This window comes from Nuphar pumila, chromosome 10, assembly GCF_984573655.1.
Source record: "Nuphar pumila chromosome 10, dmNupPumi1.hap1.1, whole genome shotgun sequence".
Taxonomy (NCBI): Eukaryota; Viridiplantae; Streptophyta; class Magnoliopsida; order Nymphaeales; family Nymphaeaceae; genus Nuphar; species Nuphar pumila.
In genome coordinates this window covers 38590542-38611334 of record NC_143258.1, presented here as the reverse complement: position 1 = coordinate 38611334, position 20793 = coordinate 38590542, and the positions used below count along the sequence as shown (strand labels likewise).

The following is a 20793-nucleotide window of genomic DNA, read 5'->3' as shown; positions in this document are numbered from 1 at the left end:
CATATGACATATGTCATGAAAACATGATCCAAAGGTCAGTTTTTACTAAACTTAATACGCCCATCACATTTTAAGGGACAGATATTTAAAAAATAAAAATAAAAATTAAATAAAAATATTATATATTTTTTCACTAAAAAGTTTCTTACCCAAAAGTAGTAAACATTACCCTCACTTTATCACATAAAATATAATATAAAATATAATATAAAATATATTTACTACTAATTTATAAGCTTATAAAAGCTGAGATGGGCCAGCCTATAGTATGAGTTCGAACGGGTCTCTTTAAGAATGGAAAATGAGCTGAGCCATGAGGAGCTTGTGTCGTTTCCGAGGCCTAAATGAAGACCGTGCATTGAAGTAGGGGTGTCAACGGGTCAGGTTTGGTTTGGACTCAAGTGAGATCCAACCCAGATTTAATTTAAGATGCAGGTACCAGGCCTGGATTTGGGTCCAGTCGCACTTACTATAATAGATATCATACTCGGACCCTATAGGGATTACATGAACCAGACCTGGATCATCATTGATAAAATAACATTTTAATCCTTTTTACATTGGAAAGATGCTAATCTTAGTTGGAAATCGGGTCGGAAATTTTATAAACCATACCCAGCTTCAAATATTAATTGGATCTTTTGAATCTGGCCCGGATTCTAATCCGATCTTTTTGTTTATGACTAGGGGTGGCAATCGTGTCGGGTTGGCGGGTCGACCCGACGGGTTGGCGGGTCAGCATACCTCAACCGAACCGGACCCGTTTATTAAATGGGTCGGCTGTGGCAAACACGAACCCGACCCGTTTAATAAATGGGTAACCCGTCACGACCCGCCAACCCATTTAATAAATGAGTTGGGTCGGGTAAACGGGTTCTCAGGTTGGCGGGTTGACCCACCTGCCTAACCCGTTTATTAAACGGGTCAGCCAGGTTGGCAGGTTGGCATACCCCTAACACGAACCCGACCTGTTTAATAAACAGGTTAGGTGGGTCGACCCGTTTATTAAACGGGTTTATTTTTTCCAAACCCGAACCCTTCTAAGAGGCGGGTTGGCGGGTCGTGTCAGGTTTTGCCACCGGTATTTATGACCAAACCAGACTTTATAGGGTTTGGTAACGGGTCGGATTCGGATCAAACTCGCCACATTGACACCCACCATTGAACTTAGAACCCGTAGGAGGTGCGGGGACCACGACGTCAGCTGGTTCAACGCCAACCTCACGTGATCCGCCAAGCAAAAGAATAGTGGGGCCCACGCGAGTGAGAGCATCACGCAAAAAAAGTCTCATGTCCCCACCCAAACTCCTAAAGAAAGCGCGCTCGGTGACCAGCCGTTGCCTTGGGAATCGGAACATCGAGACGTTTCGGATATTTCAAACCGAGTCGTCTGACTTCACAGATATCCAGACGTCGTCACCTCTGCTACGTAGTCAAAAGCCCATTTCATTTGCAGCCTTTTCCTCGATACGTGTGTAAAAGGAAGGAAATCAGAAATGGGCTTGGACTTGCATTAATTATAGGATATGACTTAATCGGGTCATGTCTAATCCAGACCGGCTTGGGATTCATAATCAAATTAACAAAAGGTAATACTGAATTTGAAACCAGTCAGCGAATCGGATATACATACACAACATATCTGAATTTGGTTCATGTTCAGACTCGGATTTCAAAGTTGCAAAGCAAATTCAAGTCTGATTTTTACCCACATGATACATGCACCAATCGGATTCATCATCATCATCAACGTAGCGGATTAGGTTCGAATCCGTTTCCAAATCGAGAAACGATCCGCATGGTGAAATCTTGTAATTCGATACGTTTGCAGGTAACAGTCGGTGGTCTTCTTTTCTGTCCTTTCCCATCTTTTCATTTGCATTGCATGGCAGAGCAGTCTGTCCCATCCACCACACCTTTCCCACTCGTATGAGTTGTCTCCTCCACCGAGTCCACCAAGCCCTGTATAGCCAGTCCTTTTATTTATTGCAGTATCAATCACCCAACCTAACTTTTGCTCTCTGCTACAAAGTGATTTTTCTGTTATACCCTCACCCAGTGTAGAACTTCACACTTGGACTCTTTTGCTGAGCACGGTGGACGTCAACGCAGCTATGCATCCACCAAGCCAAGATCACAACCTGACTCAGCCACACAAACACGCGCACACACTAATTACTATGGAGAGCAGTGCATGGGAAGTGAAAGGTGTGGTCCAAGTCCAGGTCTGGTCCCCAGTCACAGAGTTGTGTTGCGCGCTGCTTTACAAAAGAAGACATGGAAAGTAGCGATGGGACCCGTAACGAAATGAAGGGAATAGGGCTACTTCAGTAAATCAACCACCTAAGCATATGATTGTCGTCCCCGGACATTCACGTAATTGTCCATATCTACTTAGTTAGCTAATGCAAAGAGAGAGAGAGAGAGAGAGTTTGTGTGTCGTGGCTCGTGTGTGCGTTTGGTCGTCATCCCCATTGATAATCAAACTAGAAAGAGAGAGGGAGAGTTTGTGTTTGGTCGTAATCTACATTCATAATCACACGAGAAGGAAAGAGATAATATGTGAAGTGCCTTCATTTCTCACAGAAAGAGAGTGTGTGTGTTTAGTCGTCATCTTCGTCAGAGAGAGAGATATGGATAGAAGAAGGAGGGCTTCTTCTTCTTCTTCGTCTTCTTCGGCGTGGAGGCACAGGAGCAGGCAAACGCACCAGAGGCTCTCACTGTCGGCCGATACCACCAACCGTTGCGCGCCAGGCTTCCTCTCGGCCGTCTTCTCGGACGGCGTCAATGCTGAGGCCGGGATCCTCAAGCGCGGCGCCTTCCGCCACCTCACTTGCACGTCTGCCCCTGACGTCTACATACCGGAGACGGCCGCCAGCGTCATCCGGGCTTCCGCCGACTGGGAGCCCAAGCTCACCAGGCGAGCTCGCCCACCTCACCGAAGAACCTTCCAGGTGGCCGCTTCCTCCGCCTCCTCCTCCTCTGCTCCCTCCTCGGTTCGAGCTCGGAGGCGCGCCAACGCTTACCCTGATCTTTGGTGCTCCGGCCACCTGCCATTGACGGCGGACGCTGCCGCCTCCGTTGAATGCTTGGTTCCCGCCGGACCGGCGTCGATGGGTCGGTTTCACCATGGTATCAGGGCACAAGATGCTGCTTCGCCTATTGCTATCGATTCTATTGGGAGGAGTTTCGGGGAGGTGAGCTTTTCCTTTTTCCATTATTCCCCCCCCCCCCCCCCCCCCCCCCTTTTATTGTTTTCGGTTTCTTTTACCTATCGAAATTTGTGGGCTTGTGAAATTGGCTATTGAGCAATTGCAGAGTCGAAGAATAAATTTTTTGTGGCTTTTTAGAGTTTGCCAATGTTGAGAGGGGTCTTTCGTTGAACCCACTTATCCACAAAAATGTGGGGAAATTTTAGGAATTTTCATTGCCAGTTATAATGCAATTTCCCCATGCAAACACCGCCTTGTCCTTTGTGATCTTCTTGCAAAGATTTGGTGGTTTTGGATCGGTTTAGATTGGATTCAAGTGTAAAAGTGTGATTAGTAGTTTTCCTTAGGTTGGATGTGCAAATTAATGGTTGGCATGTGGAAGGAGGTGAAATGGCTGAGGTACTAACCAGCATGTTCGACCTCTTTGATGTGCATTTTAGAAGAATATTTTGTATTCTAGAACTGTTATGGAATAGTTGGTGTTTGGAAAATGACAAATTAAGATTTTGAAATGAGTACCTTTTTGATCTTTCTAAAAGTAAATAACCTTCAAAGAGCTTAGGTAGAATGCATGATTAGTGATGCATCTTGGTTGGAAATTGATGTTTCTGTCCGAGTTGGGTATCGGATCCAATGTGGCCATAGGGTCTCACATATGGAAATCCGAAAGCCACAAAATGGTGGGCTAACTCATGAGAAACAAAATGTATGCATTGAAAATGCATTAAAATATATTAAAAATATATTAAATTTGGGATGAAACGGTTACCCCAAATGAGGTTAAATTTCATCCCTGCACATAAGTGTTGGTGTTCTTTAAAACAGGACCGGAATGTGAAAGCAACAATACATACCGGTAGATGCCATGGATGAAGCGACGTGCGGGTGCTCGCCGTTCTCCTCAGCCTATTGACGCCCACGATGAGCTCAGACCATCATGTCGATGGTGTGAGGACCCTGAACCCAATGAGAAAAGAGGACACCCTTTGGTTGCCTTTATCAATCCACCATGCCTCAATTTATAGTGGGAGGAAAGTGGGGGGTTACATATATGGCATTCATGTATGTGAACCCTTCACATGCCATATTGAATGTGAATCCTTTCACGTTCACGTAACCCCTTCTCTACTAATTCTTACTAATGCCCCACTAATACCTTCATTAGTGTCAAACCGGGTCACACATAGGGTTGCACCCTATTTGAAATGTCCAACATTCTCCCACTTGACCTATTGACACAGAAAGACACAAAATCGAGGTTTATACCGTTATCTCGACTTAATTCTTCATGTGGGTTCACATGCTATCTGGTATCACAAGAATGAATCATATGAGTCATGGAGATAAATATCTCTTTATGAAATGTCATATTTTTATATACTACAATATAATTCATTTTCAGTGCTTTAGCATGTTAAGATTGTTTTTATGGATGGATTAGTATCTAACCCATTTTATTGGTCATTTAATATTGTTATTCTGCTATTCTCTCTAACCAAATGAGAGATCCTTTGTACAGAATCAACAATACACAAAGCCATAGAAAATCAATTCAGTTTCACAAATGTGGTCACATATAACCATAATGTATTGTCATACATCAGAAGGACTCAAACATACCCATCCATTTTACATGCTGGGAATATAATCCCAGTGTAAGCTTTTCGTAAGGAAAACCACAGTCATTTTTTTCATATCGATTGTATCAATACATACTAAATGATTCTGAGTTATTTTTTTAATGACAAAGTACTTTAACTCCATGTGTCGACACAAGGTTGAGCTATTGTTGTTATTCAAGAAGAGCATGACAACTTCATTATCATATAAGATCTTTAGTAGCCTCCCAATAGAGTTCACTATACCAAGATACATAACGAAACTTCTAATTTATATAGCCTGAGATAAAATCTTGTATAAAATCAATAATTTATGCCCCAATCAATTTCAGAAATGTTCTTCTGCGGCATCTCGAGTACTCGCGATTGCTAAAGCAACATGCTAAGATTATTTGAACACTCTCACTTCTCATGCACATCATTTTAAGCACTCTCACTTCTTATAGACAACCTTCAGAGCAGTTGTTCTATTCTTCGTATGAGTGAGAGATTAGTTGCTCTATACGAGATTTATATTGAAAAGGTAAATATAAGACCTTTTATTATTCATCTTTTCAGAGACAAGCATAATTGGGCCATTATCGTTCCACTCTGGTGGATACGATAATACTCATAGTTGCTTCGTTTGTTCAATTCACAAGAAATTGACTTCAATTGGTGCAACTAGTAGATCATGTAATTAGAGGCAATTCAACATTGTACCTAGGGTATGAACATACTTCGTAGGTTGGTATACACATCTATTATTGCATCCTGTGTGAATTTAGAACACAATGATGACTGTTTCATAAAGTCACACACAATCATAATACTGAATCTTAACCTGACCCGATCCAGACTCGAACCGGGTCTAAATAGGACTGGGTCGGATTCGACAGCATTCCGGTCCGACCCAGACTCATAACTCAATTGGATTTGGGTCCAGTAGGTACAGATCAGACCTAGACTCGGAACCACAAATGGATGTGGGTCGGATTCAGATTCACCTCCTGATCCAGAGATAGACCCTAATTCGTAATGATTTTGGTTCTGATCTGGATCCTGAATCCAATAAAATTGGATCAGACCCAGACCCGAAACTCAAATGGGTCTGGATTCGATTCGGGCAGCAAGTACAGACCCGATCCATAATAGATTCAGGTATGGATTGGAGCCTGTCTTGGAACAGGTCCAATACCCGATCCATACAGATCGGGTTTTGGATTGGGCCACTCGTCAGGTCGGGTTCGCATTCGGACCTGACCCACACAGGAACAATAACACGATAAAATAGAAAGCTTTTGGTTTCTGAGAAACCGACTCAGAAACTGAAGACCACCACCACGTTGCTCCCACGATTGTGCCAGACTCCGGGCGGCCACCGACACCGATGATACAGCCGACGAAGGCCACCCTATAGTGCATTCTGCCGCCGATGAGTGCACTCCACCGGTGCCAACGATGATACGGACGATGTCCCTCAACATCTTCATTTGAGACCGCCACCAACTAAGACGGGTCTAAACCCGGTCCGACCCAGATCCAGAACCCCAAATGGATGTGGGTCAGATTAAGATTCACCTCCTAATCCAAAGACATACCTGATTTGGATCCTGGGTCCTATAAAATCGGATCATACCTAGACCTGGAACCCAAATGGGTCTGGGTTCGATTCAGGCAACGAGTACAAACCCGATCCATAACAGATTCAAGTCTAGATTGGGGCCTGTCTTGGAACAGGTCCAATACCCGATCCATACGGATCGGGTTTTGGATTGGGCGACTCGCCGGGTCAAGTTCGCATTCGGACCTGACCCACACAGAAACAAAAACAAGATAAAACATAAGGCTTTTGGTTTATGAGAAACCGACTCAGAAATCGAAGACCACCACCACGTCGCCCCCACGATTGCCCCAGACTTCGGGCGGCCACCTGCACTGATGATACCGTCGGCAAAAGCCACCCCATAGCGCATTCTATCGTCGACGAGTGCACCCCACCAATGCCAATAATGATACGGACGACGTCCCTCAACATCTCCATTTGAGACCGCCCTCATCCGCCACCAATGAAGACAAAGGCGAAAACAGAGGCGGCGAAGGCCGTCAGTCTACTGATGGTGGCGGTTCTGCCGGCGACAGTGACGACCCCTCCCCCAGCGACATTAACCCTTCGCCAACAGACGCCGGCAAAGGTAAGGGAAAAAGCTTTTTTTTTTAATATGTGTCTGCTGCCGGTGGCGATATCTTGTTTCTTTAACTGATCTAGGAGGGGTCATTGTGATAGCTGGATTTGTTGAGTTTCTGTACCTTATCTGGAGACTCTTGTTCAAATCACATCAATTCGCTGATGAGAGTCCATGGTTTGAAAGAGAGAAAAGAAAAAAATATGTATTAATTTCAGATGCATGTGCTACGGCTGTAGCAGGGATTTTAAATTTTTAATAAAAATGAATGTGGCTGATCAGTTTCTTACTCTCTCAAGCATTGCATGGTTTCATCAAGGTCAAGATGACTTTGGTCTATGTTGTGATGTCTTCAGTTGATACTGTTCTCTGCAATAAAATGTTTTGACAGATAAATTTAGAGGATTGTGACATATAAATGGAAGTCAATATTGTAATTCTGCTATGCAAACAACTTTCGTTTTGGGGAAAGCTTGATTGTATATAATTTTCAATTGTATATTGGAATAAACAATAAAGGCAGCGACATCTTGGGAAGGTGCTGTGATATCTCCAAGTGATATTTTTTTTTTTTTTTGGGGGGGGGGGGGGTGGGGGGGTGGGAGGGTGGGGGGGTGGGTGCAAGGGATAGGGGAGGACTGGCCGTAGGGAGTTGGCGAATTATGTTTCAGGTTTGAATGTTTTAATGTGCACAGATGGATAGCAAAAGCTTATCTTTATATCCATATATTGGCTTCTAGGGTGATGATTCCAGTCAGTTGTTTAACAGAAGTACTGGTATAGGTACAGGTTACAACATAGAGATCTCTAACAAGATGAGTATGGAGTGAGAGAGAGTGATATATATGTATAGCACAGCTGCCTACCACTTTTTGTGCCTGACGGGAGTGGACCCGTGCACTTCATCCATCATGCATGTGATGGATGACGCACATGCTAAAGTCAGAAGACCTTTAGTGGTGCTTTTGAAGTGCCACTAAAGGTCTTTTTACCTCTAAAGTCTCCTTTAACAAGAGTGTGTGTGATGGATGCTCAGTGCGCATCCACTGGCGTCTAGCCAGTTGGGTGGTAGGCAACTACCACCCACTCTCTCTCTCCCTCTACATATATATCATTTTATCATACTTAATAGACCACAAAATGCCGTTTTTGAGATGGTGAAAATTCAAGCCTCACAATTTATAAAAATAAGGGTGGTTTAGAAATGGTATAGAAAGTTATGTTTGAGTCAACTTTAACACATGAAAACAGTAAATAGAACACCTTAAACATGGTCCAAAGGTTAGATTTTGCTTTTGGAGCTTGGATCTATGTAAATCAAGTGTATACCACCATAAGTTATGGTGGTACAACACGGCGATAGAAGCGTGCTCGCACACACACATACACATATATAGGGCTGCTAGATTATGTGTAGGGTGCAAACTGAGATTTTCATGGGTATTTTAGTTTTTTTATTAAATCTGACTGTACAAATTTGATCTACATGTTGAAATTAAAGGGACTGGATCTTGAATCATCCGATTGTAATAAGCATAATATTTTAAGGCTTGAAAATCGACAGCGCAGATTTTTTGTAAATATTCAAGCATCCAAAATTCATTTTTTTTGTTGAAAGCATGAATGTATAATGAACCATGCTCAACACATTTTGCAGGGTCAGATTTGCAAAAAAAGTAGTTTCGGAAATGCCTAGTTCCAACTCTACTTCTCATATTTCCTGTTCTCATATTCCAGCAGTTGTGTCTCTCTCTCTCTCTCTCTCTCTATATATATATATATATATATATATATATATCTTAGGTGCAAGTTATCTCACTTAGTCTGACTGCATAGATGTGTTCAACAAGGTTTTTTTTATCAGGGATCACATATTGGATCATATTTTTTCAACATAAAATATGATTGAGTCATGAAGGTTTGTTTCATTATGGGTCATTAATTTGAAGCCCTTGAAAACTCTGCTTACATGTTGGAAACAAATGACCTAAAACTTGCTTGCTACTAAACAAACTATTTACACAACATCTGCAAGGTTAGATCCACAAAAAATTTGAAAAACATTAAGAAAATAGTGATTTATAATAGATTTTATATACAAACGACTGTATCACACACACACACACACACACACACACACACACACACACACACATATATATATATATATATATATATATATATATATATGAATGAAAACCTGGCCACTAAAACTTGGACCCCCTTGTGATCAAATGCACCACTTTGCGCGGATCTGCTGAATAGTCTGCCGGTTGAATGAACCAGTGCTCAGAGGTTCTTGTCTCATGGTGCTGTAGGGATGCTGAAGATAATTGGCGCATCACCAGAGTTTTCCGGATGATGACGGAAAATGGTGACAAAGTCGGCTGAAAAGCCAGATCTCTGTAACTACCCCACTAAAACCTGAACCCACCTGTGATCAAATGCACCACTTCCCGCAGGTCAGCCGGATAGTATTCCGGTTGACTAGATGAGTGTCTGAAGGTTCTGGGCTCATGATGCAGTAGAGATGCCGGCGATAGTTGATGCATCACCAGAGGTTGTCGGTTGACGCCGAAAAACGGCAACAAAATCGGCCAAAAAACCAGATCTCTGTAACTATGCAGGGCTCTAGCACAATAAAATGGGTCACATCATGAAGTATTGTCAATTTGAGACCACCGTTGGAAAGTTCTTGAAGTGTAGTTTACTTGGCTTGCCCGGATTCCACCAGAATTGACCGAAACCTTCACTGGAAGTTCCAACTGCACCACTAGTGGGCAGGTTTGGCATGTTTTTTAGTGGGCAGGTTTTCATTCCTCTCTCTCTCTCTCTATATATATATATGTATAGTATGTAATCTGTATGTATGTTAAGATTATATATGTTAATGCTAGCAACATTCAACTTATTAAAATGGCCAAAAACATCAAGCAAGGGTAATTTTTAAAAAACATTGCTACTTTCTGCAATCAGAATAGTCACTTTCTTGTTTCAATTTGAATTACTAAAGTACATGGTCACTTTTTGAGAAAGTCTTTTAATTATGCTACATCCAAAACACATGTAGTTATAAACTGTCAAACTAAATATAAACATGTGAAATATGCATAGTTGTCTAACAATTAATAATCAACAAAGATATGCTAATAGTAGGCAACTTTGACTGCACGTTGACCACATGTTGACAGACCATAAAATGGATAGAATATGCCAAGTTAGGTCCAAAACCTATGAGTCATACCCTGAAGTGCCAGTATTGTACCATGTCAACATGGGTATGAGGGCCTGGTAAAAGTACCCTTAATACATGGTGTGTTGTCTTATTGTTCAGCTATGCCACATAGGTGCGGATGCGGCGATGCGGCACTTTAAAAAAACTTGGGTGCGGGGGTGTGGGGAGTATATATATATATATATAATTTTTAACAGTTTTAAGTTAACACTATGTGTATTTGTGTGCATTTATGTATTTATATATATAATATAGATAAAAATGTACTTGATTAGGGTTAACTGAATCGACTTTTGGATAGAAATGGACCTCAGTGTGGTTGACTTCACCTAACACAAAGGAAGCTTTGACCAAGTGTCGCACCCGCCTGGGTGCGGGTGTGGTGCCCTGTTAGAAGAGTCCGTGTGGCACAGTTGTTCAGTCATTGGCTGAGCTGATCTTGACTATGTTTATAATCTGTTGATTCTTATGAAACATGTACAGTTCTTTTAAACAAAATGAAAAACTATCCTCATGAAGAATTTTATCAGTGATTTGTCCAAACCAGTGTTGTGAAAAGCGTTGAGGCGTAACGAGGCACTCCACCAAAATCTGAGGCGAGGCGCAAAGCGTAAGCCTCAAAATTTTTTTTTTTAAACTTAAAAAAAACTATAAAAATGATCTAAAATTATAAATAAATAAGAAATGCTTTATTGATGTCAAGGAATAATTTAAACATCAATCTTTTGTCGGATTTTTGTAATTAAGAAGCAATTTTCTAAAATTGATGCATTGTTCAAACTTATTTAAATTGCCACCGACCAGCACATGCACGATGATAAGAAAAGTGAGTTGAAAATATGACAGTTGAAAATGTAGTGTACAGCACAAGGTCATAAGCACGATATAATCAATCACCTGCATATATATGGATTCATGAATTTCTTCTATTACTAATATTCTTGGAATTAAGCCCCACCCCATGGGGCCATGGTTGAGGCAAAACTTGTTTGGGAGCCCATGTTGGAGTGGAAATGAAGACGCGGGATACAAGTTGAGTTGTCAACTACATCTTCGTGAGAATGTAATTGAAACAGAGAGATGGGAGACCATCCTAAATCCAGGCTCCCAAAGAGCAGTGGGAGTAGGAGGTTCAGTGAATCACCATCTCCCCCTCTCAAATCTGGCTCCCAAACAAAGGCTTAAGCAGTTGGTCATGACATGTAGTTTTAACAGCGTTTCACCACTCAAAAATAATGAGAATGTAACTGCCCAAAAAAGAACAGGAAGTTCCCCCAAACCATTTCATTTTGACGACATGAGTGCTGATGCACTGAGCTCAGATCATCAGATGCCCTCTTCTTGTTAGGCAATCAGATCATCATGCGATGATATGATCATCAGACCCATTGAATCGATCGGTAGATCTTCACTGTCCAGATAAACGGTCCCCACAAAAATCCAACTTTTTTTCGGTTTGAGTTCAGGGTTGGGAATCGGTGAGGGCGGAGGACTTGGCCATCACGCACGCGAACTCGGGGAAGCTGATGACACCGTCGCCGTCGGAGTCGGCCTCCCGGATCATCTCGGTGAGCTCCCGCAGGGTGAGCGCGTGGCCCATCTTGGCCATCGACCGAGCCAGCTCGGCAGCGATGATGTAGCCGTTGCCGTCCTGGTCGAAGGCCCTGAAGAGTCGGAGCAACTCGTCCTGCCTGCCTAGCTCGGGCATGATGGCGTCGACCAGCTCCTGGAACTTGACATCTGGTATCTCAGCAGAGGAAAGAAGAAGGTGGAAGATGCGATGATCGGCGACGGGTGGTGGCCGGCGGCGAGTGGTGGCCAGCGATAGCAGTGGCGGTGGACGAGAGGGGATGGAGTGGAGAGAGAAGGGGCGAGGGCTTTTCCTCGCCCCGAAGCGCCTGTGTCTTTTTTAAAGACACAAGTTCTCGATCTTTCGAGAATACGGGCCCGGATCCGGGTCGAACTCGGGTCCGGGCCATCCGACTTTTAATGCGCGCCTCACTTTGAGGCGCGCCTCGCCTCAAGGCGTACGCCTCAAGGCGCATGAGGCGTACGCCTTGAGGCTGTTGCGCTTTTTAAGTGCGCCTCAAGGCGAAAAGGGCCTCGCCTCGAGGCGAGGCGCGCTTTTTGCGCCTTGAGGCGCGTTTTTAACAACACTGGTCCAAACCATCTGTGTCAAGCCTCATTTGTTTCTTGTGTGCTTCAATGAGATGGCCTTACATTATTTTACAATTGTAATGTAGAAAGATAAAATCTTAGGAATGTATCCTTTTAGCATGTTTCTTAGGTACAGCGGGATAAAAATTTACTTAAATCTGTTTCGAAACCCTCATTTCCAATTATGTTTATGGCCTTCTCATAGTGTCTGTTCCAAAATATGGGGAAATTCCTTTTCTGTCTATAAAGTACTAGGTTATTAGTGCAAATTGCAAAGAAGGGCCCAGGTTGTAGTCTGTTGCTTGAGCACTAGGAAGGGGAAAATACTCGTAACTTTAGTACTATGACACATGTTTTCAATCATTGCTTGGATGGGGCTTGAATATTTTTAGAATCTGATGCTTCTTTATGAAGTTTGTGTATATTCTTGCAAATAATTAATGTCAATAAGTGATTTGTTCAAAGAAGTTACAACACCACATCACAACACAAGTTATTGAAATTTGAATCTTGCCTTATGTTATTTAGACCTTCCTGATCCTTGCGATGATGTCTTTGAACATGTTTGCTAAATAGCATGGGATGTGTAACTATCTTGCTTATCATAAAAAAAGGATTCCTAATTATCCTAATTTTTTCTACTACGCCACTTAATTTATTTCCAAAATATTCCTGCTTGTTTAGTTAGAATGCATGTGCACATCTAAAGAACTAAACTGTGTCACATGGATGTGGAGATACAGCCGTTTTTATGTTTTCAATATGACTTGTATATAAGGGGATGTGGAAGTGGAGTCAAAATAGGCTATCCTTGTGACATAGCTTCTAAATGATGAGAATATCCTGTTTGTGCAAGTCAAAGTTTCTTGTTGCTGAGATCTTATTCAAATTGGCAATTCAATTACCTTTTTCAGCATGCATTGATGCTGCATTAGTACCATTCATCTGTGAAATGTTTCTTTTTACTGAGATCTTATTCAAATTGGCAGTTTGATGACCTTGTTCAGCATGGCATTTATGCTGCATTAGGACCACCATTTGTGAAATGTTTCTTTTTACTGAGGTCTTATTCAAATTGGCAGTTTGATGACCTTGTTCAGCATGGCATTGATGCTGCATTAGGACCATCCATCTGTGAAATGGCAGAACAACCTAGTTTTATATTGCTTCCAAGACGGTGCCTCCGCAGTCTGCATGGATTAGATCACCCACATGGAGTCCTCACAGAGGTATGCTACATGTTTCTTATTGTTTTCTTTTTCAATGTTCAAAATAAATATTGACTCGTTCAATCAATATAATGGTAGCTTTGGATGTCCAGTTAAACTTCTCCTGGCTAGTTTTATCATGCTTCTTTTTAGGTGCTTGCTCTTGCAGACATGAGAATTGAATATATAAAGTAGACTGTTCTTTTAATACAACACTTGTTCCTTCCATGAAAGCTTCCTCATGATTAACTGAAAATTTTCCTGTAGAGAAGGCATATGCAATATTATACCACCGAGAAGATTGTTCCTCCAAGGCTTAAGTCTGCTGTAGTTGTGATGACATAAATGGAAGCCTGCGACTCATTACACTGTCTTTTGGAGCTGCATACTTTGCCAGAAGCAAATGACTTAGATAGGCTAATTTACAGTAAATGGAAGCTGAGATTTGAATATGTACATCTTATACTTGAAATAGACTCTGGATCTGTATTTTAAAGTTGTACATTTTATCAAAAGCAAGCAAATGACAGAAGGATTTGGCTTCTCTTTATGTTTTATAAATGGAGGCTAATGTTTAAAACTTTAAATATTTAATTCCTCCTGTACTTGATAAGCGTTAGAGTTATTCATGTCATTACCTATTAGCTCAAACTATTGTATCCAGTTTCTGTGATCTAGTTTGCATTAATGATTCATACATGTCCTCCTGTTCGGCTTCTGGTTTCCCTTATAGATTTTCAAACCCATTTCTTGATATCATCAGAATATATCAAGACACCAAAATGTCTTAACATTTGGTTAGGTGCATGAAGTGTAGGATATAATCCAAGGGTGGAAACACGTGCACACACATGCACACACACACACACACATCCGTGTATATGGTATTTATCGAAAGGCTAGATCTTTTGGTGCCAACTATTATAAGGTATGACCACGGTATTTAAAAACTGGAGGAGGTCAAAAGATCTTTTGATCATATTCTCTGAAAGTTGTGAATACCTTTACACACACACATACACCTCGGCACATGCACACACTGGGAATAAATTCATGCTAGGCATGTGTATTTACATATGTGATTGATGATGCCTAGACTGTTTACCTGTGTATCATATTCTCACTGTAGCTCTTTTAATGATTTACTTTATTTGTACTGTCTATAAGATGGATATTCCGATTTAGAATGATGTTGTATGGCTTTGGATGTTATTCCTAGGGAGAAACTGTACAAGAATGGTGTCTTCTTGTGCCTTAGCCAGGTCATGTGACATGCATGAATTTCATTGTTTGAACTTATTTTAGAGACGTTCAAACCTGATTTTGGTTGCTTGGGTTTTCTAAGTCATATAGTACCAATTTCACCAGATTGAATCCTCAACTTTCCCTTTCAGCCATACTTGCTCGGAGAGTTCTTTAAGTAAGCTTGGTCCTCAATGTTCTGATGATGCTATGACTGTCTTGCCACAGGAATGTCCTGCTACCTGCAGTGAATGAAAATTTGAAAGACGACATCCTTCCCAAATGCCCTTTTCTCAAGCAAAAGAGTAGCACATGGGTGCTTTTTAACCAAATCCCTCTGATGCAAATGAAGCCTCACAGTGGGATCAAACTACGTTATGATCTATGCTAACCTATCACTAGTGTATGAAAACTGTGATCTACAGAAAATTAGAGAATACCATAATAGTTCTATTCAATCAACATCTTCAGAAACATTCTACAATGAATATTTATAGAGAAGCCAAAAAACCCTAATTCCTATTACAGATTCAAGATGGATCTGGTTCATAACTAGAATCTAAAAACCCAACAAACTAAATAATAGCATAAATTCCGAATAATGAAAATAAATCCTGGACCCAGACATGTCCTGCTTCTTCCCCGTGTCACCCTCCCTCATCAATGCTCCAATTTCCCAAAAGCCTTCTCCCATGCAGGATGAAACCTTCAAAAGCCATACAAAAATGACAATTTTTAGCTGGAGGCATTTATTATCTAATGTTCGGTTTTGCATTTGTATTCTCCCCGAAGAGGATGAATATTTTTTTTATTTTGGGTTGTTAATGCAATTTGTGGCTAAAATTTCATGTTCATAACACTATTGGATATCTCCATCAATGGGTTCTTACTGCAGGATTTTCATACGAATAGAGACCGGATGGATGCGCCTGACCGGTTTAGTGACTGGAGACTTGATGTAGACAACATGTCATATGAGGTTCTTTGTTTGTCCTTTCCATTTCATGCTCTCTCACTCTCTCTGTGGATTGACTTTGGCATTCAAACAGGAGTTGGTAGAACTGGGGGATCAAATTGGTTATGTAAAGACTGGTTTGAAGGAGGACGAAATCAGTGTATGTGTTGAGAAGATGAAGCAATGCATCTTGGAAAGAGAAGGAAGATGTAGCATCTGTTTGGTATGATGGTTGAATTGAATGAACTCCTTGTATCCGAACCGTTATAACTCTCTCTCTCTCTCTCTCTCTCTCCACATGAACTGGAACCTTGGTCAGGGACAAGGGGAAGCCCTGGTCTGTACACAATATGTGATTCTGTCTTTGGAATTAGGTTGGTTACACTAGGATATATGAAGCAGATAGACATTTGTTATAAATGCATCCATGATCATTACTAGGTCTTTAATCTGTCACACTTAGTGTGCATGTCCTGTGTGAACATGAACACTAACAGACACACCACGAGAATGATGCACATAGTCAAATTTCTGTCAAGCACACTGAACTGTTTCTCTCATCCTTTTTTATGATTTTTATCTTTTATTTTGTTGTTATTATTTCATTTAATTTTTTTTATCAATTGCTTTCATTTCATTTTTTTAACTTGGATTATTAGTTAATTAATAATCTTAATATTTATTAGTGCCAAGGGCTTAGTGTTGTCGTTCAAGAACTTGCATTTAAGATGATATTCATGTTTTATTCATTTAGATTAAAAATTTGTACATTATACATATATGCGTTGTGTGTTGCACTTGTGTCCATGTCTGTGTGACAGGCTTTCATTATCTTGCTCTTTTCTAAGATTTGTGAGGACATGTTTACTGTGACAGGAAGATTACTGCCATGAGGATAAAGATCTTGGTAAGCTAGAGTGTGGACATGAGTACCACGTGTGCTGCATCAAGAAATGGCTTCAGTATAAGAGAATTTGTCCAGTCTGCAAGGCAACAGTGTCTCAATTTAATACGTAAAAGTTGTACAGGTCTTTCTTGTTTTCCCATTTATTTGCTTTGGTGGAAAACTATATCATATACACTTCTCTATTCACTAAGCAACTTTATCTCTTGGTTTTGTTTTATGTTTCACAATTGCATTTGTTAGATGAGCGAAGATCAAGGATGGCTTTTCCAGATGTTCCTGTTGTGCGTTTCATATTTTCCAATAAAATATTGTTCTGGTGAACAGAAACAAAGTGATGGCCTTTGGTTTATAGTATTTTCTGTACCATATTGCGTAGTGCAGTAAAATATCTCAATTAAACTGTAAAATAATTAATTGTTTTTTTATATTGGCAAAATAGTTAATTGTTCATAAAATACTGCTGCAGAAGTACGCAGTCTTATGGATGGAAACCACAGTTTTGATGTGTTGAGCTGGCTGGATGAGGGCCTTCTGACCCTTAAATTTTGTTTCCTTGCCAACTTGATCCTTTGAAGGTTTCAATTTTCAAACACTTCCTGCAGATATACTTAGAAAACGAAAGATGCCTAGTCTTCCACACGAATTGTGGCCTTGCACTTAATTATGGAAAAAATATAGTGGAGCAATCTAAGAAATTCAGTAAAGCACTGTAGTTCAGACAAAAGGTTGACCTTCTGGCGTCAATTGAATTAGATTCTTTTTTCTTTTTGCTTAATAAAGAGAAATGGTCTCTAAAGAGAATAGGTTCAGTTGACATTTTGCTGTTGCAGAAAATTTTGCCAAGTTTGACCTTGGACAAGGAAAAAGAAGGGTGTTCAAAATTGGAAAATTGAAACTGAAACTGAAACTTACAAGCAGATGCTTGTTTTCTTAATTCTGTGTCTTAGGTAACTTAGGAAGAATGGCTTTTTTAATGAGGTCCTAAATGAAATCCTATTTAAGATTGATTTGGTGATTTCCAAGTTAAATTTGTGCTTGGTTTCCATTTACCTTGCAAATAATGGTGATTGTTTATGTACTTACAGTAGCTTGTGGGAAATTCTTGCCCTTCCTCTCTCTGAAATCAAATGGATCAAATTGTTGTTACTGGGGTCCTTTAATGAGATGTAGTTTGCAGGCATTGCTCTATAATATACATATGGAACGTTTTTCAGGCATTTGGTGAATGATGAAGATTGAGCTTGTGATGAGATGATAGAAAGCATTCTTAACGATATGAAGTTTTCGGTGTAGATTATGGACTAGTTTTCGCATGCTGCTTCTTTCTTGATAACAATAAGGGCATGTTTGCTTAGGTCTCTCTGAGGATCATTCTCTCCAGTGGTTCTTGTATGATTGCATGAAACAAGTGGGGCGAAAAGGAAAATGGTTCCCCATTTTGAGAGAAGGGGTCAGTGGGCCGACCTCGTTTCTCCTTTTCTAGAGAAAAAAGATTCTCTTTTGAATTTGGATCAACCTTAAAGTGCCTGCTTATGTGTTTGTGAGTTGGTGCAATGGTTTGGCTTTCCAAGAATTTCATTTATGCTATAGCTATGATGTTACATGGGATCAGGAATTGGCTTTACTTGATGGACCAAGCTTTGCTGATGTGGCCTTTGCAGTTGAAAAAGCTGAGCCGGGTGAACCTCCTGGGTGATCAAGGTTGCTTTGCTACAAAATACCAAAGGTAAAAGGTCAAGCGTGAGTTGGGGATCATCTCGAGGCTGTCAAGCCAATCTTTGTTGTGGTTGGTTTTATTCATGAGCTTTATGTGGAGCTTGAGCTTTATTCCAAGCATGGTTACCTTGTTAATATTAGCGATAAACTGAAGAATCCATCCTAAGAGTGCTATCGGAAGGACTAAATCAATAAAGCTCCGTAATTGGAAATTGGAAATTGGAAAATTTGATGATAACAAATTGGAAGATTTGACACCAAACAAAACACAGCAAATTAGGAGTTACCTATTCTTGTCTCTCCCACGTCAGGAAAGACTGTAACTGACTTCGATGGAAGAGGGGGGTCCAGAGTTTACGAGGGAAGAGATAGTATTGCCTTTGATTTCGGTCTAATTCAGTGTTTTAGGTTAGTATGGGTTAAATCAACGGAGATAGGGTGTGGAAAGGTTAACATCCAGATTGATTTCCCACCTTGTCTGATTTGTGATAATTGATTATCCGTTGATTGATAACTGTTAGGGGTTCTGCTTAAGCTCCGCTTGCCAATTAAAAAAGAAAGCTAGGCTATTGCTTTTGTGTTTTTGCATGCTAGAGTTGAGCAAACGATGCTACGAAGTGCAGTAATTAATCAATTAAAATGGCCATATGTATGTATATATATAAAAGGGTAGGTGCCTGACCACTTTTGAGCCTTACCAAAACGGTTGTGCATTGTGCGTTCATTGTGCATACGTGACGGACACTCAGTGTTTTTGCCCTAAAAAAAATTTAGCTGCGCTTTTGAAACGCTGCTAAAGGTCATTTTTCTGTCCAGACTTTTAGCACTTCAAAAGCACCACCAAAGGTCATTTTTGATGCTGGATACGTGTTGAGTGTCCATCACACTTGCCCGATGGACGCTTAGCTCCCGTCCATTCAGTCAGTCAGGCTCAAAAAGTGGCCGGGAACCTACCCCTACTCTCATTCTCTCTCTCTCACTATATATATATATATATATATATATATATATATATATATATATATATATATATATATATATATATATATATATATATATATATAAAAGTGCGTTCGTCCAACCTTTTTATTTTGGGCTCGTCGAACTAGTCTCACATGTATCATACGATTCATACTAATAGCATTCAAATATTTGAACGTCATAACTTTTGGGTCATTTTTTTAGCAAAAAAAAAAATCTTCCTGCCCTTGGTACCCTCTCTCTCTCTCTCTCTGACCCAGCCCGGCCAACACGGGTGGGCTAGAACCCAGCCAGGCCTAGCTAGGCTAGGAGGATAAACATAAAAAAAACAAAATTTTGAAAGAAAGTGTGTGTGTGTGGGGGGGAAGATGGTTCCTCCAAATGAGAAACTGCCTCCCCCTCTCTCTGCAGGAGGGGCAGGGATAAACATCGCTCTCATTATTCCCCCCCCCCCCCACCGTGAAGGCTCTATAAGAGCCCTCACAATGCGTCTCCCTGCCCCCACTAGATCAGAGAGAGAGAAAGAGAGACAGAGAGGAAGGAGGAGAGTGTCGCCATCCCTTCTCCTGTTTTCTTTTTCTGTTCCGTGAGAGAGGCTGACAGTCATGGCTACCGATGTGTCTAACTGCAGATTTTTGCCTCCATGATCGCGAAAAGTGAAGTCCACTCTCCACCTGCTAGACAATATAATAAAGACATTGAATTTTATCCATCCAGAGGTGGTTTCCATCTATCTGCATAGAGAAAACGTCTATAAATGCCATTGTTTCTGCCTCCACATATTCAAATTAAATGAGATCTGACTTCATTCAAGACCATATAACTGATTTGAGAAGCTGAAACCTTGGCCTCAAACAGTATTTTCTTTTTTGTTATAAAAAAGAGAGATAAAAAGAATGTTGGGCAATTAAGAAGCAGCAAAAAGAAAGCGTGCTTGTTGTAAAAATATATATGTTAAGATATATATTTGGAGTTATCAGTAAGGATAATACAAGAAATGAATATATCAAAAAATGTGTAGTTATATCAATAAAAAGAAAAAATAGAGAATGTCATTTAAGATGGCTTGAGAACGGTGTATGGGAACCGATTCACAATGTAAGTGAAAGAAATTAGAAAATGTGGAAGACCATCAAAGACTTGAAAGGAGGTTATAAGACGTGACATCAAGGACTATAAGGTGATTAAAGTTGTGTGTAAATAGGAAGGAACGGAGAATCATGATTCATATAGCTAATCTCATGTAGTTGGGATAAAACTTGATGGTGATGATGATGAACTAGAATGAAGGAAACCTTCTTCAACCTGCTTGATAATATATCTAGAATAACTGAGAACCTGTCAAACCACAATAGAGACCAACAAAAGTACTGAACATGTCACTTGGTTTTTCTTG

General features: G+C 40.6%; 1 protein-coding gene across 4 annotated transcripts; it reads left to right on the top strand.

Annotated features, from left to right (window-relative positions):
• Positions 1 to 2412: 2412 nt before the first annotated feature.
• On the top strand, positions 2413 to 17155 carry LOC149826693 (uncharacterized). 4 transcript variants are annotated; one of them, XM_090020103.1, is made up of 6 exons: positions 2423 to 3197; positions 13471 to 13617; positions 15734 to 15817; positions 15888 to 16016; positions 16670 to 16821; positions 16951 to 17155. In XM_090020103.1, the coding sequence occupies exons 1-5, from the start codon at positions 2634 to 2636 to the stop codon at positions 16808 to 16810; spliced, it is 1065 nt and encodes a 354-aa protein (XP_089876229.1). In that variant the 5' UTR covers positions 2423 to 2633; the 3' UTR covers positions 16811 to 16821; positions 16951 to 17155. The 4 variants fall into 4 exon arrangements, with proteins under 4 accessions (XP_089876227.1, XP_089876229.1, XP_089876228.1 ...); XM_090020102.1 differs by having other exon boundaries at positions 16941 to 17155; XM_090020101.1 differs by having other exon boundaries at positions 2413 to 3197; positions 16670 to 17155.
• Positions 17156 to 20793: the final 3638 nt, after the last annotated feature.